We start from the raw sequence: 20,316 nt of genomic DNA on the forward strand, positions 1-20,316 counted from the left end.
TTATTAGAAAGTATGTTCCTCTGGTCAGTAAAACTGCATTTCTGTTACTGTATGTCTCAAGACAGAAAAGTAGTGCTTCATTTTGGATTATCGTGACCTTTCTTACCAAATAATTGTATGTAGTCTTTGTTATCTCAACACAGAAGTCTTGATTATCTCTCAAATGAAGACCAGAAAAATAAATGAACAGAAAGTGATGAAACATAATTAAAAAGGAGCATTCACAGGGCCTTTGAGATACTGTTAGTCTGTATTCACAGATGATGCTTCCTATCGTGTATGTGGCTTGTGGGTTTCTTTGGGGGATTTACGTTGTAATGTTTTTTAAGGTACTGGATTTTTTTTTAATACCTTTAGAAAGTTGGTGGAGGAAAATAATAAGAAATGCTGCTTAAAATTCAGCATTAAAAAGCCATTGAAAAATCCTACTGCCAGTGCTGTAAAAAAATGGAAAGCTGAATAAATCCAGGCTAATGTCTGTTACCTGATTATTGTTGAATATACATATATGTATACTGTCACAGAATTATGTGGAAATACTTTAATTACAGGAGAGTGTGATGTAGGTATGGCTTATGGATGTACCTAATAATTAGATGATGGAATCACCTAGGTAAAGTGCAAGAGGATGCTGTCATCATCCACTGATGTCTCTTGAAAGACTGATTGACATCAAAACCTTTCTGATCAACATGTGGAAGCTACTGCTGATGTCATCCTGACTTTTCTGCTACATTAAGAAAAATCAATCATTTACCCAAATCAAGAAAAGAGCTACTGGAGCATTCCCTAGCTTTGGAAGCTACTTCTGCTTGACAGATTGGCTTATTAAATAAGAATTAATTAATGTGTTTGAGAAACTGACTTGTTTAATAGGTTGTAAAAGTGGATTTTGAGTAAAATAAGGAGTAAGATAGTTGTATATCTGATATTAAAAGCCATGTGTTGGTTGATGTCCTAGGGGTGATTTTACCTCTCAAACATAATAGTGCTTCCATCCTCTGGATTTTAAATATGCCCTTTTTACGAGATGGGTATAGGAATTTGTTGTACATAGAATTTTTATTTGTCTTCTGTTTGTTTTGTATGTACATGGCAAAGAAGCTTAAACCAGAGGTTATTAGGTTAGATATCTCTGTGAGGTGTATCGTTAGTATTCTGTGCTTCCTCTAAAGGTTTTGGTCTGCAATGATTATATGTGGTAATGCAGCCAAGATGAGCATAATTCATGTAGCTTTTATTTGTCAGTACTTCTGAGTTTCACCAGTTAGATGAACTTTCATTAGATTATTTTTTTTTGGTGGTGTTTAGAGGGTGTTGTGTCTTCTACAGGGTGTTGTGTCTTCTTTCAGACCACATTATCTGAAAGGCTCTCCCGTTTGTTTTTTACTTAATCAAGTTACAGAGTGCACAAGAATGATTAGATATATACTGAGTTTTCTTTTATTACAGATAAAAGGATGATTTTTGATTAATACTTTATCTGCTGATGTGAATTTAGCCTTTTGATACTAGATTTCAAAATCATGTGTGGTATGGTTATGACTACTGAAAAAAAAAAAGCACAGAAAAATATTTTGTGTTATTTTAAGGAAAAGTCATGACTGATTTACTTCTGCCAATTCCTATACATAATACTGTGCATGTAACTTTTTTTTCTGACAAGACTAAGGAGATTTTCCAATACGACAGGGTGAGATTTTGTTTTTTCCATATCCAAAGCTTTGGAAGAGCTCAAATTTAATTATTGGAAGAGGAACAAAGTAACCTGCTTAACAGATACTTGACTGAAATAACATAGCATTTTCTTAACTCTTCTAATTTTCTGTTCAAGGAAAAATATGCTAGTTGTTTTTCTTCAAGTAGAAAAATTGATGCTTGCTTTCAGTCATATGAAGCAAGAAAAAAAGCACTTGCTATGTGTCCAGTTAAAAATAAATATTAGTTAAATAATAATAAATGTAGAACAAATAATAGGAACCTGTGGGCTTTCAGGCTTCTTAGTAGGTGAATTGTTGGATTCTCAACCTAGCAGGGAAAAGCAATTTCAATAGCAAAAATTTTAAAACATACAAAAAGGGTAACTGTGAAGGTGATTAAACACTGTGCTAGGCTGGTAAGGGAAGTGATTTGGGAACGGGACAATCCTGTTTCCTCAAACCTTTCATTCAAAGCTGGAAAGCTGTTGTAATTAGGAAAGTGTGCATTTGGCACGTGGGGGTTCTGCAGGCTCATGTTGCACGGAAGTTTAAATGAAACAGTGGTCAGTCTTTTCAGGACTTAACGTGTACCTTGTTGGGTACATAACTGACTTCTGCAGGTTGCAAAAGAAACCGTACCCTTTTACAGAAGGAAATAAAGGCATGCCGACAGACTAAATTCTTTACATAGCTGTTGATCTACCTGTGTTGCATTTAAAGCTGTTCAAAAGGTTTGGGTTTGTGTTTTGTGTTTTGCTTTATGTTTTGGTTTGGTTTGGGGTGAGTGTGTTTTTGTTTTGTTTTATTAAGAAGTCATATAGTAATCTGAACTTACTCTTCAGGGTGGGGATAATGTACAGACACCAAGAGAATTCTCCACTGTTTCTTGTTTTATGGTTTTTTTTCGGACTTTAAGTATTTTGAAAGGTGAGTTTTACAGACACTGATAGGCAGTTGCTGCCAAAGGCTCAGCATGGGAAGAGCGTGGTGTCATCTATCCAAATAGGCTTTCTCATCTGTGAAAGCTGAAATGTTTGGATACAGAGCTTGGAGGAGTAGTTGGCAAGGCTCCAAAATGAATTCCCGTTCTCAAGATATACTTCTATAGCTTTTTATTCTGTTTTTCTGCTAATGCCCTTCCTGTTAGTGCCAGTGGGGTTACAGTAATTGTCATTTTTGGGTCTTCTTTTACTTCCTGTGATTCTTGGTTGATTCTTTGGAACTTTGTTGAGTGAGGCTTAAAAATTCAGATGTCCTTGAAACTCAGTTTACTTTTTTTGCTATTTGTTCAGTTTAGATTTTTTAGTGTTTTGTTCTGACAGGTTTTAGAAACATATCTACAGTCTTTGTATTTGCTCAGTTAAAACATAATTTGTTCGTGTTTGGGTCAAGAGAAACTGGTATTTTAGTTGACCCTAAAGTTTTGCAGAGTACAGTTTACTTTCGGTAGTTTTTTGTATGTACCTTTAACACAGTTGTATTGGATAAAGGAAGATTGAAAAGAGCAAGTTGATGAAACTGGAGGCTCAGGACAAGTATAACTAAAATACCAGGTTTAGTTCATAGGAAAAAACTTACTTTAATGGGTATTTGATCTTACTTAATCTTACATAAAAAAAATTCATATAATTTCCTTTTGCCTGAGTTACTGTAGTACTACTGGCAAAATCACGTACTTAAAGAAATTTTCACTCCAGTTTGTGTTTCAAAAAACTTGAGAAAGGAGAGGTGTTATGGAAGTCCTCATATATTCTATTACTAGAGCGATTCTTGTGGTGTTGAAGAAGCATGTATGGTCTGTGGAGCGGTTAGTGATGATTAATAAAGTGGCTCGCTATCTTTCACTGGCTTTCTAAGGTTAAACTGTCACACAGCCACTAAAAATCCAGTTTCACTTTTTCATGTAATCAGTTGCCACAGTGACTTGTATCTGAAACTGGGAGAGCAAGGCAGTCATAAGTAAAGAAGGAAGCTGTGAGATTGCTAATATGGCAAGAACAGTTCTCTTATGTTGGGGAAAATCACTTTATGTCTTTATCTAAAAGATGAGGAAACACCAGACTGAGTAGCACAGTTTCTCTGAGTGCTTTCACCAGTGCATTAAGAGTATCACCCTTTGCAGGGTGGATTATAAATCAAATCTGTCTGTGTGAGGAGTGGGGTAGTGTAGATCGTCTGATAATATACAACAGCTTTGAGAAAAATTAATTTAACTTTTATTTTAAATTTAATTACTTGACTCTTGTCTTGCCCTTCCAAAACAAACCAGTTTCCTCAAACTTCTGTTGCTTTTGTAAATGCAGCACAGTGTTAATGCCATGATTTATACTTCACCCTAAACTGTGGTTTCAGGCTGGGAGCTGCAGGTGCTATTTGAAAGCTTCAGTTGCAAAGGCACCTTTCCTGTTGAGAAAGATAAGCAGGGGATTGTACGATACCTCTGTATCGCGTTTGCGGTGCCTGTCACAGTGCTTTACAGTTGGATACAAGTGGGGCTGGGGAATGGAAGCAGTACCACCTTCCTCAGTTGCCTGTGGCACAAATAGTTCTGAAAAATATTTTGACATCTGGGTAGTTTTGGAATGTAGCCTTAAAAAAAAAAAAATAGAAAAGAAAAAAGCAGGAGGGGGGTGTGACTGATGGTGCCAAAACATCAGGAGGCTGCAGTGGTCATCAGCTTGAAACCCAATGCCTCTTTTATAGGACCGGTTATATAACAACAGCTACTGAATTTCATGGAAACACAGCCACCTTTTCAAGAATATTTCAGATTCTTCTTTCACTGTACTTGCTTTTCCCTCAACTACCAGTGATTTAAGTTAAACATGCTCTGAGCCACACTGATCTGTTATTAAGGCTTCAGACCAGGTCAGGTTGCCGCGAGTTAACAGTGTAAGAACTGTTCTGCTCTGGGTTTAGCTTGATTGTGTTAATTGTTTAAATGTGTTGAGAGAAAAGTGCTTTAGCCCGTAACATGGTCCATTTCAGGATGATCCTTGGGAATTCTGGCTTAAGAAACTATCTGTTTCATGCAGAACCTGGACAGCAAGAAAACTTCTTGTCTCCCTGCTTGCTTTCTGTATAGTCCCTATACAGTTGGTTTTTTTCCCCCTCAGTAGGGACGACAGTAATTCTGGTAGTATCTTCCAGATGGATGTTCTTACATTCTCTGTAAGCTGTCTTCAGTGGTGGTCTTGCACGTATTTGGCAATCAAAAAATATATATAATGAAATTGCTCATTGCAGTGAAGTTGGTCTATTTTTTATTATTTTTTTTTTCCTGACGAGAAAGCGCAGGTTCTGTTGGTACACTTCTGTTTAATGTGCTTTTTAATATCAGGGGTTTTCTTTTTTCTCCCAGTGCTTTGCTTGAATTGTCATTAGAAAATGAAGTGCTACAGAAAGCTGTTCTTTCCTGTTATTTTCATACATCAAAAAAGTTCTATGGTGGACCAATACCTTAGTAAAAAACTGCCTTTGCTGCGTTGTTTTGTGTAGTTCTGGGAGGTGACATAAGTTTTGTAAGCTTTGCTGCTGCGTGGGGGATTTGTCAGTGTAGCGTAGCAGTTAAATCTTGTATTGTGCAAGTCAGATCCTGGATTGCAAAGCTAAAATGTCTTCAAATGGCTCTCCCTTACCTGCCTCAAATACAGAAATTTTGTTTATTCTTAAATAATGTCTTTTAAAGTATGTCTGTTGGAAAAAAAAAAAGTGGAATGTGTGTAGCAAGCTCCTTTAAGACCTCAAAGTATTTAAAAATTCTAGTTTGAATATATAGTTTGAACATTCAGAAATTTAGTTCAGGCTCAGCAGAAAGGAGCTTGTTCAAGCCTGGTGCAACCACCAGTGTGCCTCATGTCAAGCTTGTGTTCAGCCTCGCTGCAGCTGAAAGTACCTCTGCGAGCGAGAACCTCTTTCATGGTACGGTAGCACTTTCAAGGTGGGGGAGATTGAAAATCAGTGCCCCTCCTGTTCTAGGGTTCTACAGCAGCGGATGATTCATGTCTTACTTCCACAAAATGGTTTATTTTTCTGTCAAAACGTAAAGTTTGAGGCAGTAAAAGGCTTACCTTTAAGTGTCTGACTAACGAAAAACATGATCACAGTACTGTAGTTAGTGGGTTCTTAGTGTCTTAACAACAGATGTAACATCCTCATTATACTGGTAAGATTGTGGTGTAGAAGCTCTGTAGATCTTTGCCATGTGAAGAGCTCCTGACCTCTATTTTGAGAAATTATAGGTGATTGATGGTATGTTGCCACTACCAAATTCGGGCGTCTGAAAGAAATACGAGCAGCCAGTATTTGGTTTTATTTCAAGGGAAGGCAGAGAGGTATAGATTCCTACCCCTTGTTTCTGCACTCCAAATTACCTTCTGTTTATTTGTATTTTGGAAGTATCTTCTGTCAACATCTTTCATATGCTTATGCTAGCACTTTATTATTATAATTATCCATGAATAGAATGGTTTGTTATGTGAAGGGGCAAATATACTTGAAGATGTAATTAAAGATGTTTGCTTAGTCTTGCCACATCTGATGGGCATAAAGCCAAGGCACCTTTCTTCATGTTAAATTACGATTCTCTGGTCTTTCCAAATAGGTATATATTTGGCTCTGGGTTTTTTACTTGCTTCAGTAGGTTTTGCTTCTTCCAAGAGAGATGTGAAAGTCATTATTTGATTGTCATTGCATTCTATGACTAATTGTAATTCTGTTGTGTTTGAAGTTTAATACGGTCACATCAAGGCTTGTTCTGGATTGAGCAAGTCTCGTGGAGCCTGCCTCTTGCCTTCAGTGAAAGATTTACAAGATAGTCCTAAGTCCATCTGCAGGCTTTCTAAGCTTTAAGTCAAGCTATTTTTTTTTTCAAAAAATGCCTAACTGGCTCAGTTATTCATTAAAAATAAATGTCACTGAAGAACCAAAGGACACAATGGCACTGGATGTTGAAGAAATTTCTGTATTTGCTCTGCCTTTACTCTGTGATGACCAAAATCTCTCTAGCTACAGTTACCATAACACTGAGCAGACCTATTGTACCTTACCTGCGACACAGCCCAGAAAAAACAACTTTTGGTGAACTCTGAGTAGACTAGTTTGTGTATCTGTCTGATAAATATCATTCCAGTTTCCTGGGTCATCTTAATTCTTTTACAGAAAGTTTACTTGGAGCTTTAAATTTTGTTTAGGTATTTGACTACTTCCATCACTTTCCTGAGAAAATGTTTTTATGCCTAACAATAAAAGGGACAAAGCAGAAGAATACTAATAAGTGTATATGTTTGTGAGTTGTATTTAAATGCCTTCTGTTGGCGCTCTACAGATCGGGCACTTACTTAATTATGCTTATTCTGGTATTAAATTGCAGTGGAGAATCTCTGATAAATCTACTATTATCCATTGCTATGTATAGGAATCTTTCTATGAGTGAAGAATTAACAGATTTCTGTTCATTGATACTATCCTTTCTGTCTGTGTTTTACATCCAGCTCAGAGAAAGACTTTTCTCTTTCTCTCTCTCCAAATCACCCCAGCCCCCAAATGGGTCAACAGTCCCCCTGCAAATGCCAGTGATAGGTGCCTTGGTGCATCTTACGTAGTTCAGCAAGGGATGCCACCAGTGGCAAATCCTGGCAGTATCGTGCAAAGACACAACCTTTCATTCTTCAACATTCATCTTTTTTTAGATTTTTTTCTTTTTTTGGCCATGATTTCAAGATCCTGTAGTCACAGAGAGTTGAGGGTCTGTTTCAGATAAACTTGGTTTTGAAAGTAAGTTTTGAGGGGTTAGTGTCATGTGTGAGACTCAGACATTTTAATATATCATTATTTAAAAAAGCAAGAGGCAAGATTGTTGTGTGTGATTTTCATATAACAATTTCCTAGAGTATTTGTAAACATGTCAACAGTACTTGCATCTGTTAAAAGAATGAGGTTGGACAAATACTATTTAATCAAGATAATTTGCTTAACTGTATCATCCACTTGTGCCTCTTCTGTGTGGATCTTTTCATCATACATGTGAGGTAAAATCATAAGTGTTCTTCTGTTTTACATTTTTTGTTTGCTTTATTTCCCGAAAACTTAATATTAGTAGATGAGTAATACAAGCTTTTTCTTGCATGTTTTTATGTAAAAAGCTTGAAGATAAATTATCTTTAAAACAAACTGCTAATTCTGGGTGAAGATGCCAGCAAATGATCTGAAAACTTTTATAGAGGTTTAGAGGTTTGTTTTGGATGTTATTTGCAATTAGGTATGAATTCCAAAATGCACATAAAGCTTTCTTCTCAGTCCTAATCTGCCATTGCTCTTGAAATGATGATAAATTAAAAACCGATGCCCTTAGCTTTATAAATTACCGTAATGTGTTTGGTAGAAACTACAGTGTTAGGCAGATGTATTTGGGTTTGTAATCTACTGGTCAGGAATAATTGTACATAAAAAAGGGATGTCACTGAAAGAAATTAAGAATAATTAGTAATGTGGTGATCACTGTTGTTATGCCTTCATGTATATATGATGTTTAACTTCCATAGGCAAATGTATGTTTTATGCTTTGTTATGAAAAATACAATATCAGTTTTTCCGTATTTTAGATTAAATAAGATAATGAATCAGGTGGCCATTCAGCGGAAGAAGCAGTTTGTTGAACGGGTGCACAGTTACTGGCTGCTTAAGAGGCTGTCTAGGAATGGTGTTCCTCTGCTGAGAAGGCTGCAGTCCAGTTTACAGTCACAACGAAACACGCAACAGGTACGTGTCACACTTTTTTACTTATAAATAAATCTGAACTTCTCTATTTTGTAAAGTAAAAAATTAACCAGGAAACACAGCACAGAGTAAAAACTTTCTCTTATTGAGTGCTGAGTAAATTCTTCACCTCATATTGGATATCAGGTGTTGGAGACCTGACATTATCTAATTTGTGAGGTATGAAAAGAAAATAAAAATGTGTGCATTCTTTCGTTTTGCTTCAGTGTTTCACAAAAATGCTGTCCCAAAAATTATCGTCGTACCATTGCTCATTAGGCAGTATTTAGGGTATTCCTCAGTGTACTATGAGTTCATAAGATAAGATATGTTTTATTTTAATTTAATCGAAAAGATGCAAAGGAAGTGTCATCTTTGACACATAACAGAAAACCAGGACTTTTTGCCAAGGAATGGTTAGACATGCTAATTTACAGGTTTTGAATGCAGATCTTTATTGCCCACCTTGTTCTGTAATTATAGAACAAAGAACAAGTTGATGAAGTTCAAAGACCTTCAGAAAACGAGAGACTTCAGGTTTCACTTTTGACGTGGGATTGTAGACTAAATTTATGCTGATAATTTGTTCAAGTAGCACTCATCCTATCCAAAATGCATCTAGGTTGGGTAAAGTCATACACGCTTATGAGTCAGAGTTGATGAAAACCAGAAAAACAGTAATTCTGGATGTGTCAGATTCAGAAAGGGGTACTCTTCTGCTTCCTGGGGGGTTTTTTGTGGTTATTTTTTTTTAATGTAGACACTCCAGTTTCTGTAACCTTAACAGCTCTTCATTGACTTTAGAGATTTTGGCAGGTCTCTTGTTGTTTTGTTTTCAAGTCACTGGATAGCTTCAAAAATAACTAAAAAATCCTTTTCTGAATTCTGTGTATGGATCCGTGTATGTAAGTCTTGAAATGCTCTGATGCATCATGGTGTGGAAACTCATGGCATCTCAGTTACCTTTTCCTACTTTTTCTAATTGCACTGAAAATGTAGCTGGCCATGTTCTTTACATTCTCCAGGTGTGTTTTCTGTTGTAATTGTTCCTGCAAAATAGCCTGTAGAACTTAGGAATGCATCTTATAATAATTTACTTATATTAAATTTCTCTTTTTTTCCCCCCCTTGTTGTGGTTTTACACCAGCTGGGAGCAGAGTACGACACAGCTGCTCTCTATGACTGGGAGGGACATGACTGGGGAGAGGGGAAAGGGGAGGGAAAAGAAAGCCCAAAAAAACCCCCAAAAGAAACCTTGTGAATTGTGGTAAGGGCAGTTTGCTGAAACAGCAGAGAGAGAGAACACTAACAGGATGTTATAGCAAAATAAACAAAACTGGTGATACACAATGCAGTTTCTCACTGAACCACACAACTCAGGGCACACAGCTCAGAGCCACCCCAAAATTGGACTGTCTCCAAAAGCCACGTATCCTGGAGCCATTTCAACCCCCACACCAGCCCCTCTTTATGCTGAGCATGATGTAATTGGCATGGAATACCCTCTTTGGCCAGTTTGGGTCACCTGTCCTGGCTGTGTCCCCTCTCAGGTTCCTGGGTGCTTCTCCCCCTCTTCCTGTTAGCAGGGCAGTATGAACAACTGAGAAGTCCTTGACTGCTTGGCAACAACTAAAAACATGAGGGTGTTATCAGCACTGCTCCCATCCTAACTCACAAACACATTCCACCAGCTGCTAGAAAGCAAATTAACTCTATCCTAGCCAAAACCAGGACACACCATTAAAGTTGAACTGCTACTTGTTTGAATTGTGTTGCTATTTGCTGATTAAGCAATAAATTGATGTAATAAAAATACTATGGTCAACATTGTTTCCTGACTGTATGATCTGTGCTTCTTTTCTTAGCTTTTAATGAAAACAAAGTAACTAATCATTCCTGGAACAGTGGAGGTTGGAAGGGACCTCTGGAGGTCATCTGGTCCAATCCCACTGCTTAGGCAGGACCACCTAAAGCAGGTTGCCTAGGACCATGTCTGGATGGCTTTTGTGTATCTCCAAGGGTGGAGACTCTACAGCCTCCCTGGGCAACCTCTGCCAGTGCTTGGTCACTCTCACATTAGAAAAAGAAAATGAAGAAGTGTTTTCTGATGTTCAGAGGGATTCTGTGGATGAAACATGTATAGGTAGTGCTCATAGTACAGCATCTTCAACATCTATTTATAATACTTTGTAAAGTAGTCATAACCACAAAGCATTTGATGCATTAGTCACCTTCATTATTCCAAGTATAAGGCAGACCATAATGAAGCGTTTAATAAACAGCTGTAGCATAGATATTTGTGGAAATGCCTCAGACTTTTTGAGACGCGGGTTATTTTGTTCATTTTGTCCTAGTTAGCAACATTTTTTCACCTTATTTTATGTGAGAAGTCAGAATGTCAAGAAGCTTAAGTATGTTTTCATTGTCAGATTCAGAGGATATTTTTAAAAATTATGTGTTTTATTACTTAAACTGAAAAGAGATGTTATGATGAGGAACCAAAACCCTGAAGATGGTTTCAAGATGCATAGTTGAAGGTGGGGTTTGATCTCTCTCTAACGTTTGTTCACAACAACAAATTTGGCAGGGTGGGAAGCCTTCATGGTTTAGAATTGCTTCATAATGAAAGTATTTCAGAGTGTAGCTGTGATATGCTTTTGAAGGTGATGTTGTATCAACTAACAGTTCTAAATGGTGCAAGATGGTCTTGGCTTATATACTGCCCCACCATCTGTCTGCAGAAACAAGGAACTCTCTGAAAGAATGGTTTATACTGTCACTTCTCCACTTAGAAATTCAGGGAGGGTATTGGAAATACTCTTAATACATTCATATCCCCATTAATTTATTTTTTTATTGTACTTGAAGAATCCTCAAATAAAAACCAGGCATGAAATTTAAGTGTAGTAGCTTGCTGCTGCTGTAGTGAGGTTAGTGTAAAACTTCCATTTGGAGAAACAAAGTACAAGGTGCTGGTGACTGAGGTGATACCTGCATTGAAGGTTAAGAGCACACATTGCAACCATTGAATGGATTTGAATGATTGACATACAAGTGCCATCGGGTTTTTCAAATAAAACTACTTGTATCGCTTGTGATCTGATTTCATTAGTTCTATTTTTGTTTGGCTCGTATTACGTTACAGTCCCTATAGGGAGTAAGGGTGTCCCCACACATCAACATCTGGCACAAAGAGTGGTCTGTTGGTACACTGACAGTATTCCTGCCAGCATATGGAGACTGGTACCATACTCATGGTGGGAAAGGGAGCCGAAGACCAGTTCTCAGTGCGTCGACTTCAGCATGTAGGCTGCATGTTCAGGGTGTAGACTTAGAAATGTTTCTTTTTTCCCCTTGATAAACGTGTCAGTTTTAGCTCTTATAGATAATAGTGTTCAGCAAGAACGAGTACATCAGGAAATACCAGACTCTTCTCCTAAATTTTTCTTATGTTGTCACCAGGAGAAACTTTCTAGTTTTGTTACAGAAAGATCTGGAAGAAGATTTCTTTACCAGGAAGTTAATAGAAACTCTTCTCAACAGAAAAGCTTTTGAAAACTTACGTATTTTGAAAGGATCTCTTCATGCAAGTTTTTGCTATTTAGGTATTGGAAGCCAGCACATCACCCTCTTTTCATTTGGTGTGGATCTTGTAAGCTAATAAAGGTATATGTTGTATATCAGGTAATAAATAGGGTAGGGTAAAGGGGGGTTATCTCTGCTATTATAGCCATGCATTCCAACAGTACTTTGCCTTGAAGTGTCAGAAATTCAGGAGACTTTCTGTTAATCCCCAAGATAAGTAACATTCAGAAAGACAGTATGTGTGTGCACAAAAAAAGACCAAGCAAGGTTGTGTTGACATTTTGGGTCACATCTGCAGATTTACACTTACTTGCCTATTTTATGGAACAAAATTGGTCGAACAACTGATTGAACTTAAAGAAATTTAAAAAAAAGAGCTGCTTTACCTTCAGATTTTGCCAAATACTTAAATCTCTGATGAGCTATCCCAACACCTGATGTAACAAAGTAACTATTTTTTTTCTTGCTGTATTTATATTTCATGACCCACCCTGAAACTCGCATGGCTTTTTTTGACTTTGCTGTCTGCAGGGATAGTTCCCCAGTTTGATGAACTATGCAATTACACAAGGCAGAAAAATGGACTCTGAATGCAAGCTGCAAGCAAAGGGAGGCCAAAACTTCCACATTTAGCAAGAGCCACAACTTAATTTTGGTCATGAAAAACAGTAAAACTATGGAAAAAACATATAGCTATGTCAGTTAACAGTTAGGTTGCTTTTCCACACATGGCATATGTACTTGGAGATGAAGGGGCGTAGGAGACCAGTGGTTAGTGACATTGTAGACTTTATGAATCAGTGAGTGTCTAAGAATTTTAAAGAAGTGAAAAATTGCATGATAATCTTTATTCTGTCAAAATTTATTTGGTAGTATTCTGCTCCATAACACTTTAATTATTATGTGTTGAAGTCAAGACTTAACTCCTTAAAAGAAATTAGTACAGTCAGTAATAATAGTCATTAGGAAAGGGAACCAGAAGTTTCTAGCTAAAATTTTTGGGTCCTCTTTTTGTGTATCGTTTGGCGGGGGGGGGGGGAGAGGGAGCACATACAAGAGGGTGATATGGAGAGAGTGGTAAGAGGAGCAAACTGTTGTTTCCAGATTGCTGTATTGTAATACAAACATAATTGATAGTTACAGATTTTTAACTTCACTGAAGTTAGATATTTGATTAAACCAAATTAATGGCTTCCAATGGTACTTGCCTTTAATTTTACAGTGTATAGAGCAATAAAATACAATGCAGAGCATAGAATCCTGTATGTATTACATACTTTTTTAAACTTCCAAGTTTCGCAATCCTATTTTTAGACTCTTCTGTCTGAAAAATTGCATAAGCTTCCTTTAAAGGACTTAAGATATTTCCAAATTATCCTTCTGTTAAGGTTTTCACGTTGAATGTGATGTTAGTTATTCATCTACTTCGCCAGGGTTTTTTTATTCCTCTGTCTTACGTTTTTTGTAACTTACAGAACTTACTGTTTGTATTAGTTTTTAATTAATTATTGTGTGTTTTTAATTGAGTGTATATTGCATTATGCTAATTACTTGCAAGCTTTGGATCTTTCTGAGATTTCCATAAAATACTGATTTTAAGTTCAGTTATTCTCTGAAGCAAATGTTTCTTTTGTGCACTTGGTACTTATACCAGACTGCTCTGTTCAGAAACAAAGAAGGGCTCTGTTTTCTGTATGTACAAATCAGACTGAATATTGCCAAGTGTTCAAACACTACTTCTCCCTAAAAAAGTGTGAATTAAATTCTTTCATCCATTCACTGAAAGGTTGTGTTACTGCTTTACCCATTTGCAGTACCACTTGAAGTTCCTATGTTGTTCAACAAACTGCTTTTCACTTTCTGCCCTCAGAAGTGGTAATGATCTTGCTCTGTACAAGTGTGTCCTAATTCTGCTGGGTGTGGGGGAGGTGGACTCTGTTAAGCACAGGAATTTGTTCCTATCAGGCTTGGATTTCTGAAGAAGCTGCTGCTGATCATTCACCTGGCTTGCATTTTCACGTGAAAATACCAAATCTTATTTTGCAGCTTGTTATTCTGCTAGGTTGCTGTTTGCTTTATTGTTTTTCTTGGTGCAAATAGTGTTCACCATAGGATTTTTTTCCAGTTTATAGATTTTTGTTGAGTAAACATAGAAGATACCCTGACCAGAGGCTTTCTTTTGTTGCAGTATGAAGCTTATGGCTAAGTGCTGTAACTGTAAGACAGGAGTTTGCTTCTGTACCGTGAATATATTCTTTGATTGCACACAACTAGCTTTTAAAAAGAGGTTAGTGTTTTTCAAATCATGAAAAACTGTTGAATCTTTCCTTAGAGAGAAGATGATGAAGAAATGCAAGCCTTAAAAGAAAAACTGAAGTACTGGCAGAGGCTGCGCCATGATCTTGAAAGAGCTCGTTTGTTGATTGAGCTTATACGTAAGCGTGAAAAATTAAAAAGAGAACAGGTAATTTGAGTACTTTTTAACTTGGTGAATATTTGCTGAAGAAGAGATAAGTTTATGTGTTCTCAGATGCAGTTTTTGCAACACTGCAGTTTTTTCACTGCACTGTTTGTGCATGCACTCATATAAACGATTTAAAATCTACAAAATCATTACAGGAACATAAAATGAGTTGGGTTGGAAGGGACCTTTAAAGTTCACCTAGTCCAACCCCCCTGCAATAAGCCTGGACACCTTTAACGAGATCAGATTGCTCAGAGCTTCATCAAACTTTGAATGCCTCCAGTGATGGGGTCTCCACCACCTCTCTGGGCAACCTGTTCCAGTGCCTCACCACCCTCATAGTGAAGTATTACTTCCTGAAGTCTAATGTAAATGTACTCTGCTCTAGTTTAAAGCCATCACCCCATCTCCTATCACTACATGCCCTTACAAACAATCCTTCTCCAGCTTTCCTATAGGACCCTTTCAGGTACTGGAAGGCTGCTATAAGGTCTCCACTGAGCCACCTTCTCTCCAGGCTGAACAAGCCCAGCCCCCTCAGCCTGTCTTCATAGGAGAGGTGCTCCAGCCCTCTGATCATCCTTGTGGCCCTCCTCTGGATGTGCTGCAAGAGGCCCATGTCCTTCTCGTGTTGATGGCTCCAAAGCTGGGTGCAGTACTCCAGGTGGGGTCTCAGCAGAGCAGAGTGCAGGGAGACAATTGCCCCTCTCAGTCTGCTGGCCACACTTCTTTTGATGCAGCCCAGGATGCAGTTGGCCTTCTGGGCTGCAAGTGCACAGTGGTTGGCTCATGTCCAGCTTTTCATCCATCAATATCCCCAGGTCTTTTTCCACAGGGCTGCTCTCGATCACAGCATCTCTCAGACTCTATTGATAACAAGGATTGTCCCGCCTGCAGGACCTTAAACTTGTCCTTATTGAACTTCATGAGGTTTGCATGGGCCCACCTCTCTAGCTCATCCAGGTCCCTCTGGATGGCATCCAGTCCCTCTGGTGTGTTGACTGCACCGCACAGCTTGATGTCATCTGCAACCAACAGTCTGTGTCCTTGATGAAGATATTAAACACCAGTCCTAGTGCAGACCCCTGAGGGACACAACTTGTCACGGATTTCCATCTGGACATCGAGGCATTGACAACTACTCTCTGGGTGCTACCATCCAACCAATTCCTTATCCACCGGACAGTCCACCCATCAAATCCATATTTCTTCAATTTAGAGAAAAGGATCTTGTGGGTGACCGTGTCAAAGGCCTTGCAGAAATGCAGATAGATTACACTCATTGCCATTCCCTTGTCCACTGATGTAGTCACTCCATTGCCCTTGGTGAAGCCATGCTGGCTGTCTAGAGTCACCTTCCTGTCTTCTGTGTGCCTCAGCATAGCTTCTAGAAGGATCTGTTCCATGATCTTCCCAGGGACAGAGGTGAGACTGACAGGTTATTCTGGGGTCCTCGTTTCTACCATTTTTTTTTAAACGGATGTAATTTTTTCCCTTCTTCCAGTCATTGGGCCTTCACCTGACTGCCATGGCTTTTCAAATATCATGGAGAGTGGCTTGACATTTGTGTGTGTGTGTGTGTATACTTGTTTATTATGCATACACACACTCCATTGAGGTGTTAGTTTAATTTTTCCATAACAGGACTGTTTCAGTGTTGATAACCTTTCAAATGGCCTGAAAATAAAAATATCAAGTAGCTGTAATATTGTAAAAATATAATGAAAAGTCTTGAAGGATGATGAAGTATTTGAAGATGATGTTGATTCTGGTTTCTTAAGTTATTTTCTTGGAGTTAAATGTATATATACACTTTACTTCAGATATGAAACAATGTATTTCACTGCTATCGCAAAACCCCTTTAAAACTATCTTGGTGGAAAATGCTGAATTGGATAATTCTTACTTCTTTAGGTGAAGATTGAGCAGGTTGCTATGGAACTTCAGCTTACTCCATTTACTGTACTTCTACGATCAGTTCTGGATCAGCTGCAGGAAAAGGATTCTGCTCGTATATTTGCTCAGCCAGTGAACCTTAAAGAGGTATGTTTTAAGCTGTTGTTATCTCATATTTAGATATGACTGGGTGGCACTTCAGTACAAGGACAAATCATTGCATGCAGAGTTGCAAGAAATGTTACTTTTAGTCTTTATTCTGATAATTTATGTTATGAGCTATGACTTAGCACTATGAAAGTCTCTTTATGTTTATGCCCATATACCAAAGCAATTTATGGGAAATACTTGGATGATAAAGCAAACTCAAAGGGTGCCTTTAAAATTGAATTGTGGATAGTGTGTCCTTAATTGTAGGTGAAATTCTTTTCATTTACTGGTAAACTAGATAAGAGTGTACACGTGTGTATGCACACAAACATGTATATAGGTCTTGTGTAAATAACACGTGGACGTGTATACATGTGTAAATTGCTTATATATGTGCATATACACTTAAATATAAATATATATATATACATTTATTAGTGTGCATAAATATAAATACATTTATATAATGTATGTAATATAAAGTGCTAAAAATATGTGGTTTCAGCACCTGTTAGTAGAGGTCAAACTTGTTACCTGAGATGCAGAACATTGTGATATGGAAGCTTCTGTTGGTGTGCAAACATTTCTAATACCAAGATGTACAATTCCAAGCTGCGTTTTGGTGTTCTTGATTTGAGGTGTTGTAAAACATGTTTGGAAAAAAATGCGGATCAGTTAATAACTAATGTTACTTTGTCTGTAATGAGATAACTTTACCCATTTGTGTTTTAAATATTTATTCAAAGGTTCCAGACTATTTGGATCATATTAAACATCCTATGGATTTCTCTACCATGCGAAAACGGTTAGATGCTCAAGGCTATAAAAACCTCAGTGAGTTTGAAGAAGACTTCAATCTTATCATAGATAACTGTATGAAATACAATGCAAAAGATACAATATTCTATAGAGCTGCAGTGCGGTTAAGAGATCAAGGAGGTGTAGTTCTCAGGCAAGCTAGGCGAGATGCTGAAGGAATCGGTTTTAATAATGAAACTGGAATGCACTTACCTGAACGGCCTAAACTTGAGTCACCCCAGCCTTTCTCTTGGGAAGATGGTAAGATGTTTTTGGATTATTTTTAAAAGTTCTGGGTTTTATTACACACAGTGTGTACGTTCTATACAGATGTTTGATTGTTCAGTTCCTGACTAGATCACACATCGTTAAAACCATTACTTGAAAGACGCAAGTGTTTCTGTTCTGCTAGATCTGTCATTAGGCTTTTAAATTGAGCACTTGCTCTCACATGATTGTATATGCTTTTAAGTCATGGGTAATGACTAGTAGTACACATAAACAGAAGTACATTCTTAAATAATCTACTGAATTTAAAAAGTCACTTTAAAAAGTAATATTAGGAATTACATTCTTTTGACATACACATTGGTTCTCTGAGGTTTTGGCAGTGAAGGAGAAAAAATAACATGTTTTTTCTATAATCATAATCTTGCCCTTCTCTTTGACAAGAAGGAAATAATCTGTTAGAGTTGGAAGGATTAATTATGTTTTCCTTCTGACCTTTTAATTCTTTGCTCTACTACTTAGTTTTCTTGAGTAAAATGTTGATCAAGAAGAACAGTAATTATATAGCAGGAATTGTTTCAACATTTCTTCACTGGTAATGGTGAAGGTACTAAAATTGTAATCTGAGTAGCTGTTTGATGACACTTAAATTCTAGCAAATGATTTTTTTTTCCCCCTCCTGTTGGTGTTGTTATTCTGAGAAATACTCTGGGGAAACACTAACACATTTTAAATGATACATATTTTGACTTCAGTGGATAGGTTACTGAATCCTGCAAACAGAGCCCATATGTCCTTGGAAGAACAGCTGAGAGAGTTGCTAGAAAAACTTGATCTCACCTGTGCAATGAAATCCAGTGGGTCAAGGAGCAAAAGAGCAAAGCTGTTAAAGAAAGAAATCAGCATTATTCGCAACAAACTAAGTCAACAACACAACCAAGCTCCTCAAATAGAATCAGGTATTGGAAGCTTTGAAGAAGAAAGTGCAGCATTAGAACAAGATGGAGAAGAAGAAGGTAAGATTTCTAACTTTTTAGATCAGTACTGTTTTGAACCTCTTCAGTCAGGTGCTTTACTCATGTGGGTTAGAGAGTTTAATAAATGAAGAAGTATATTTAAGTTTTAAATGCACAAATAGCTGCTTAATCACAAAAATACTTTTTAAAAAATTAAGCATTAAGAGACTGAAGTACAAAGAATCTCATAAAAAGGAATTGGAAATGCCCAAGTGGAAAACATCTTTGTACTTTCAGAAATCCACTTAAATGTCAAAATATGTATTAGGATTATTTGAGCCTCAGTCACTGGTGCTGAAAGCTCTGGCCATTGTACCATCTTTTGTAGCGATTTTGTTTTCTTCTCCTCTGGGGAGGGTGGAGGGGAGGTTTGGAGTGGTTTGGGGTTCATTGGGGGTTTTTTTTGTGGTTTTGGGTGGTTTTGGAGTTTGTGTTTCTGGGGTGGTTTCTGGGGTTTTTTTGTTTTTTTAAATCTAACTATTGATAGGATTTAACAAACTTCATGTTGTAGAATAAAGTCAGCTGTATCTAACCAGCCTTTACCCTTGTGCTTCTCTTCCTCCTCAAAACATTGGTCTCAGAACCACATCTACCCTTGGCTAATTCCCACTGATTTCAATGAGACCAATATACAAGAAAGACCTAGCTTTATATTTCAGTTGAATATTGTATTTGCATATTTTTTTTGTTTGTTTCTTTTTAAATCAATTATGGAGGTCTTTATAGCTTATTTTAAAATCTGGTCTCTTAAAAAGATATATATATATTCTATTGAGTCTGTTTCACAATCAGCTCTTCTCCAGAAAGCTAACCAATTTTTCTTTAGGTGAGTTAGATGACATATTTTGTTTTGCATAAGTGCAGTGAATGGGAGGAGGAAAGAGCTCAAGGGAAAGTGGAAGCATGGTGATACATAAAACTGTCTGGGTCTGGTGTAGCTTGATTTTATCCATTTTTGGAAGGTGAAGTCAATAAAATGACTGTCCTTAACTGCCATTCAACCAGCTTGGGTGTTTAATTCTTAGTGTGACTAAAAGAATGCTTTTCAGCGATAACGCTTGAGATTTGAACAACAGTAGCAGGAAAAATATACATGGATCAGCATCCTTACCTTGTTCTGAGGCCATTAAGTATTCTTAAAATGCTTAATGATTTTTTAAAAAAATTATGAGGTGGGTTTTTGGTAGCTTTTTGTTGATGGTTTTTTTTAGGGGGGGGGGTTAATCATCAAGTGATGATGGAACTGAATTGAGTTCTTTAGGAATGCAGTTTCTGGCAGATAATGGGTACACTAACATTTTTTTACTTGTAGCTTAACATTTTTATAACACAGCCTTTCACTGCAGCAGTTTGTGCAAAAATAGTCCAGAAGTTAGTAGTAGCTATTCTCATACATTTAAAAAAAGGATAATGAAGAGCATGATTGAAGGTTGATTGGCATTGTTACAATTTTGATCCAGTGAAGAGTTTTATTCATTAATTCAAATTTTGATTCTGAAATAGGTATTTAGAGGAGTAGAGAAAACATACTTCCATATGGAAAGATGAGTGAAGTAGTAGAATCCTGTGTTCAGGATTTCTAAAGGATGTGATCGAATTATGTGAAAAATCTGGTACCAAAATAACCCCATGAAATACAGCTTTTCAGTGTCTGAATTTTTCTCAAGTGCATTTCTGTGCTTAAATATTTTTGTGACTATTTTCTAATTAATTGTAAGAAAAT

General features: G+C 37.2%; 1 protein-coding gene across 1 annotated transcript in view; it reads left to right on the forward strand.

Annotated features, from left to right (window-relative positions):
* Nucleotides 1-20,316, forward strand: part of BRD1 (bromodomain containing 1) — a 60,230-nt gene that overhangs the window by 10,613 nt on the left and 29,301 nt on the right. Inside the window, exons 3-7 of the mRNA XM_084276375.1 lie at nt 8,303-8,459; nt 14,374-14,505; nt 16,420-16,548; nt 17,298-17,610; nt 18,333-18,593. Coding sequence (XP_084132501.1) covers nt 8,303-8,459; nt 14,374-14,505; nt 16,420-16,548; nt 17,298-17,610; nt 18,333-18,593 — 992 coding nt within the window. The remainder of the gene's footprint in view (nt 1-8,302; nt 8,460-14,373; nt 14,506-16,419; nt 16,549-17,297; nt 17,611-18,332; nt 18,594-20,316) is intronic.

The sequence above is a fragment of the Gallinula chloropus genome (genome assembly GCF_964237585.1).
Source record: "Gallinula chloropus genome assembly, chromosome: 1".
Taxonomy (NCBI): domain Eukaryota; kingdom Metazoa; phylum Chordata; class Aves; order Gruiformes; family Rallidae; genus Gallinula; species Gallinula chloropus.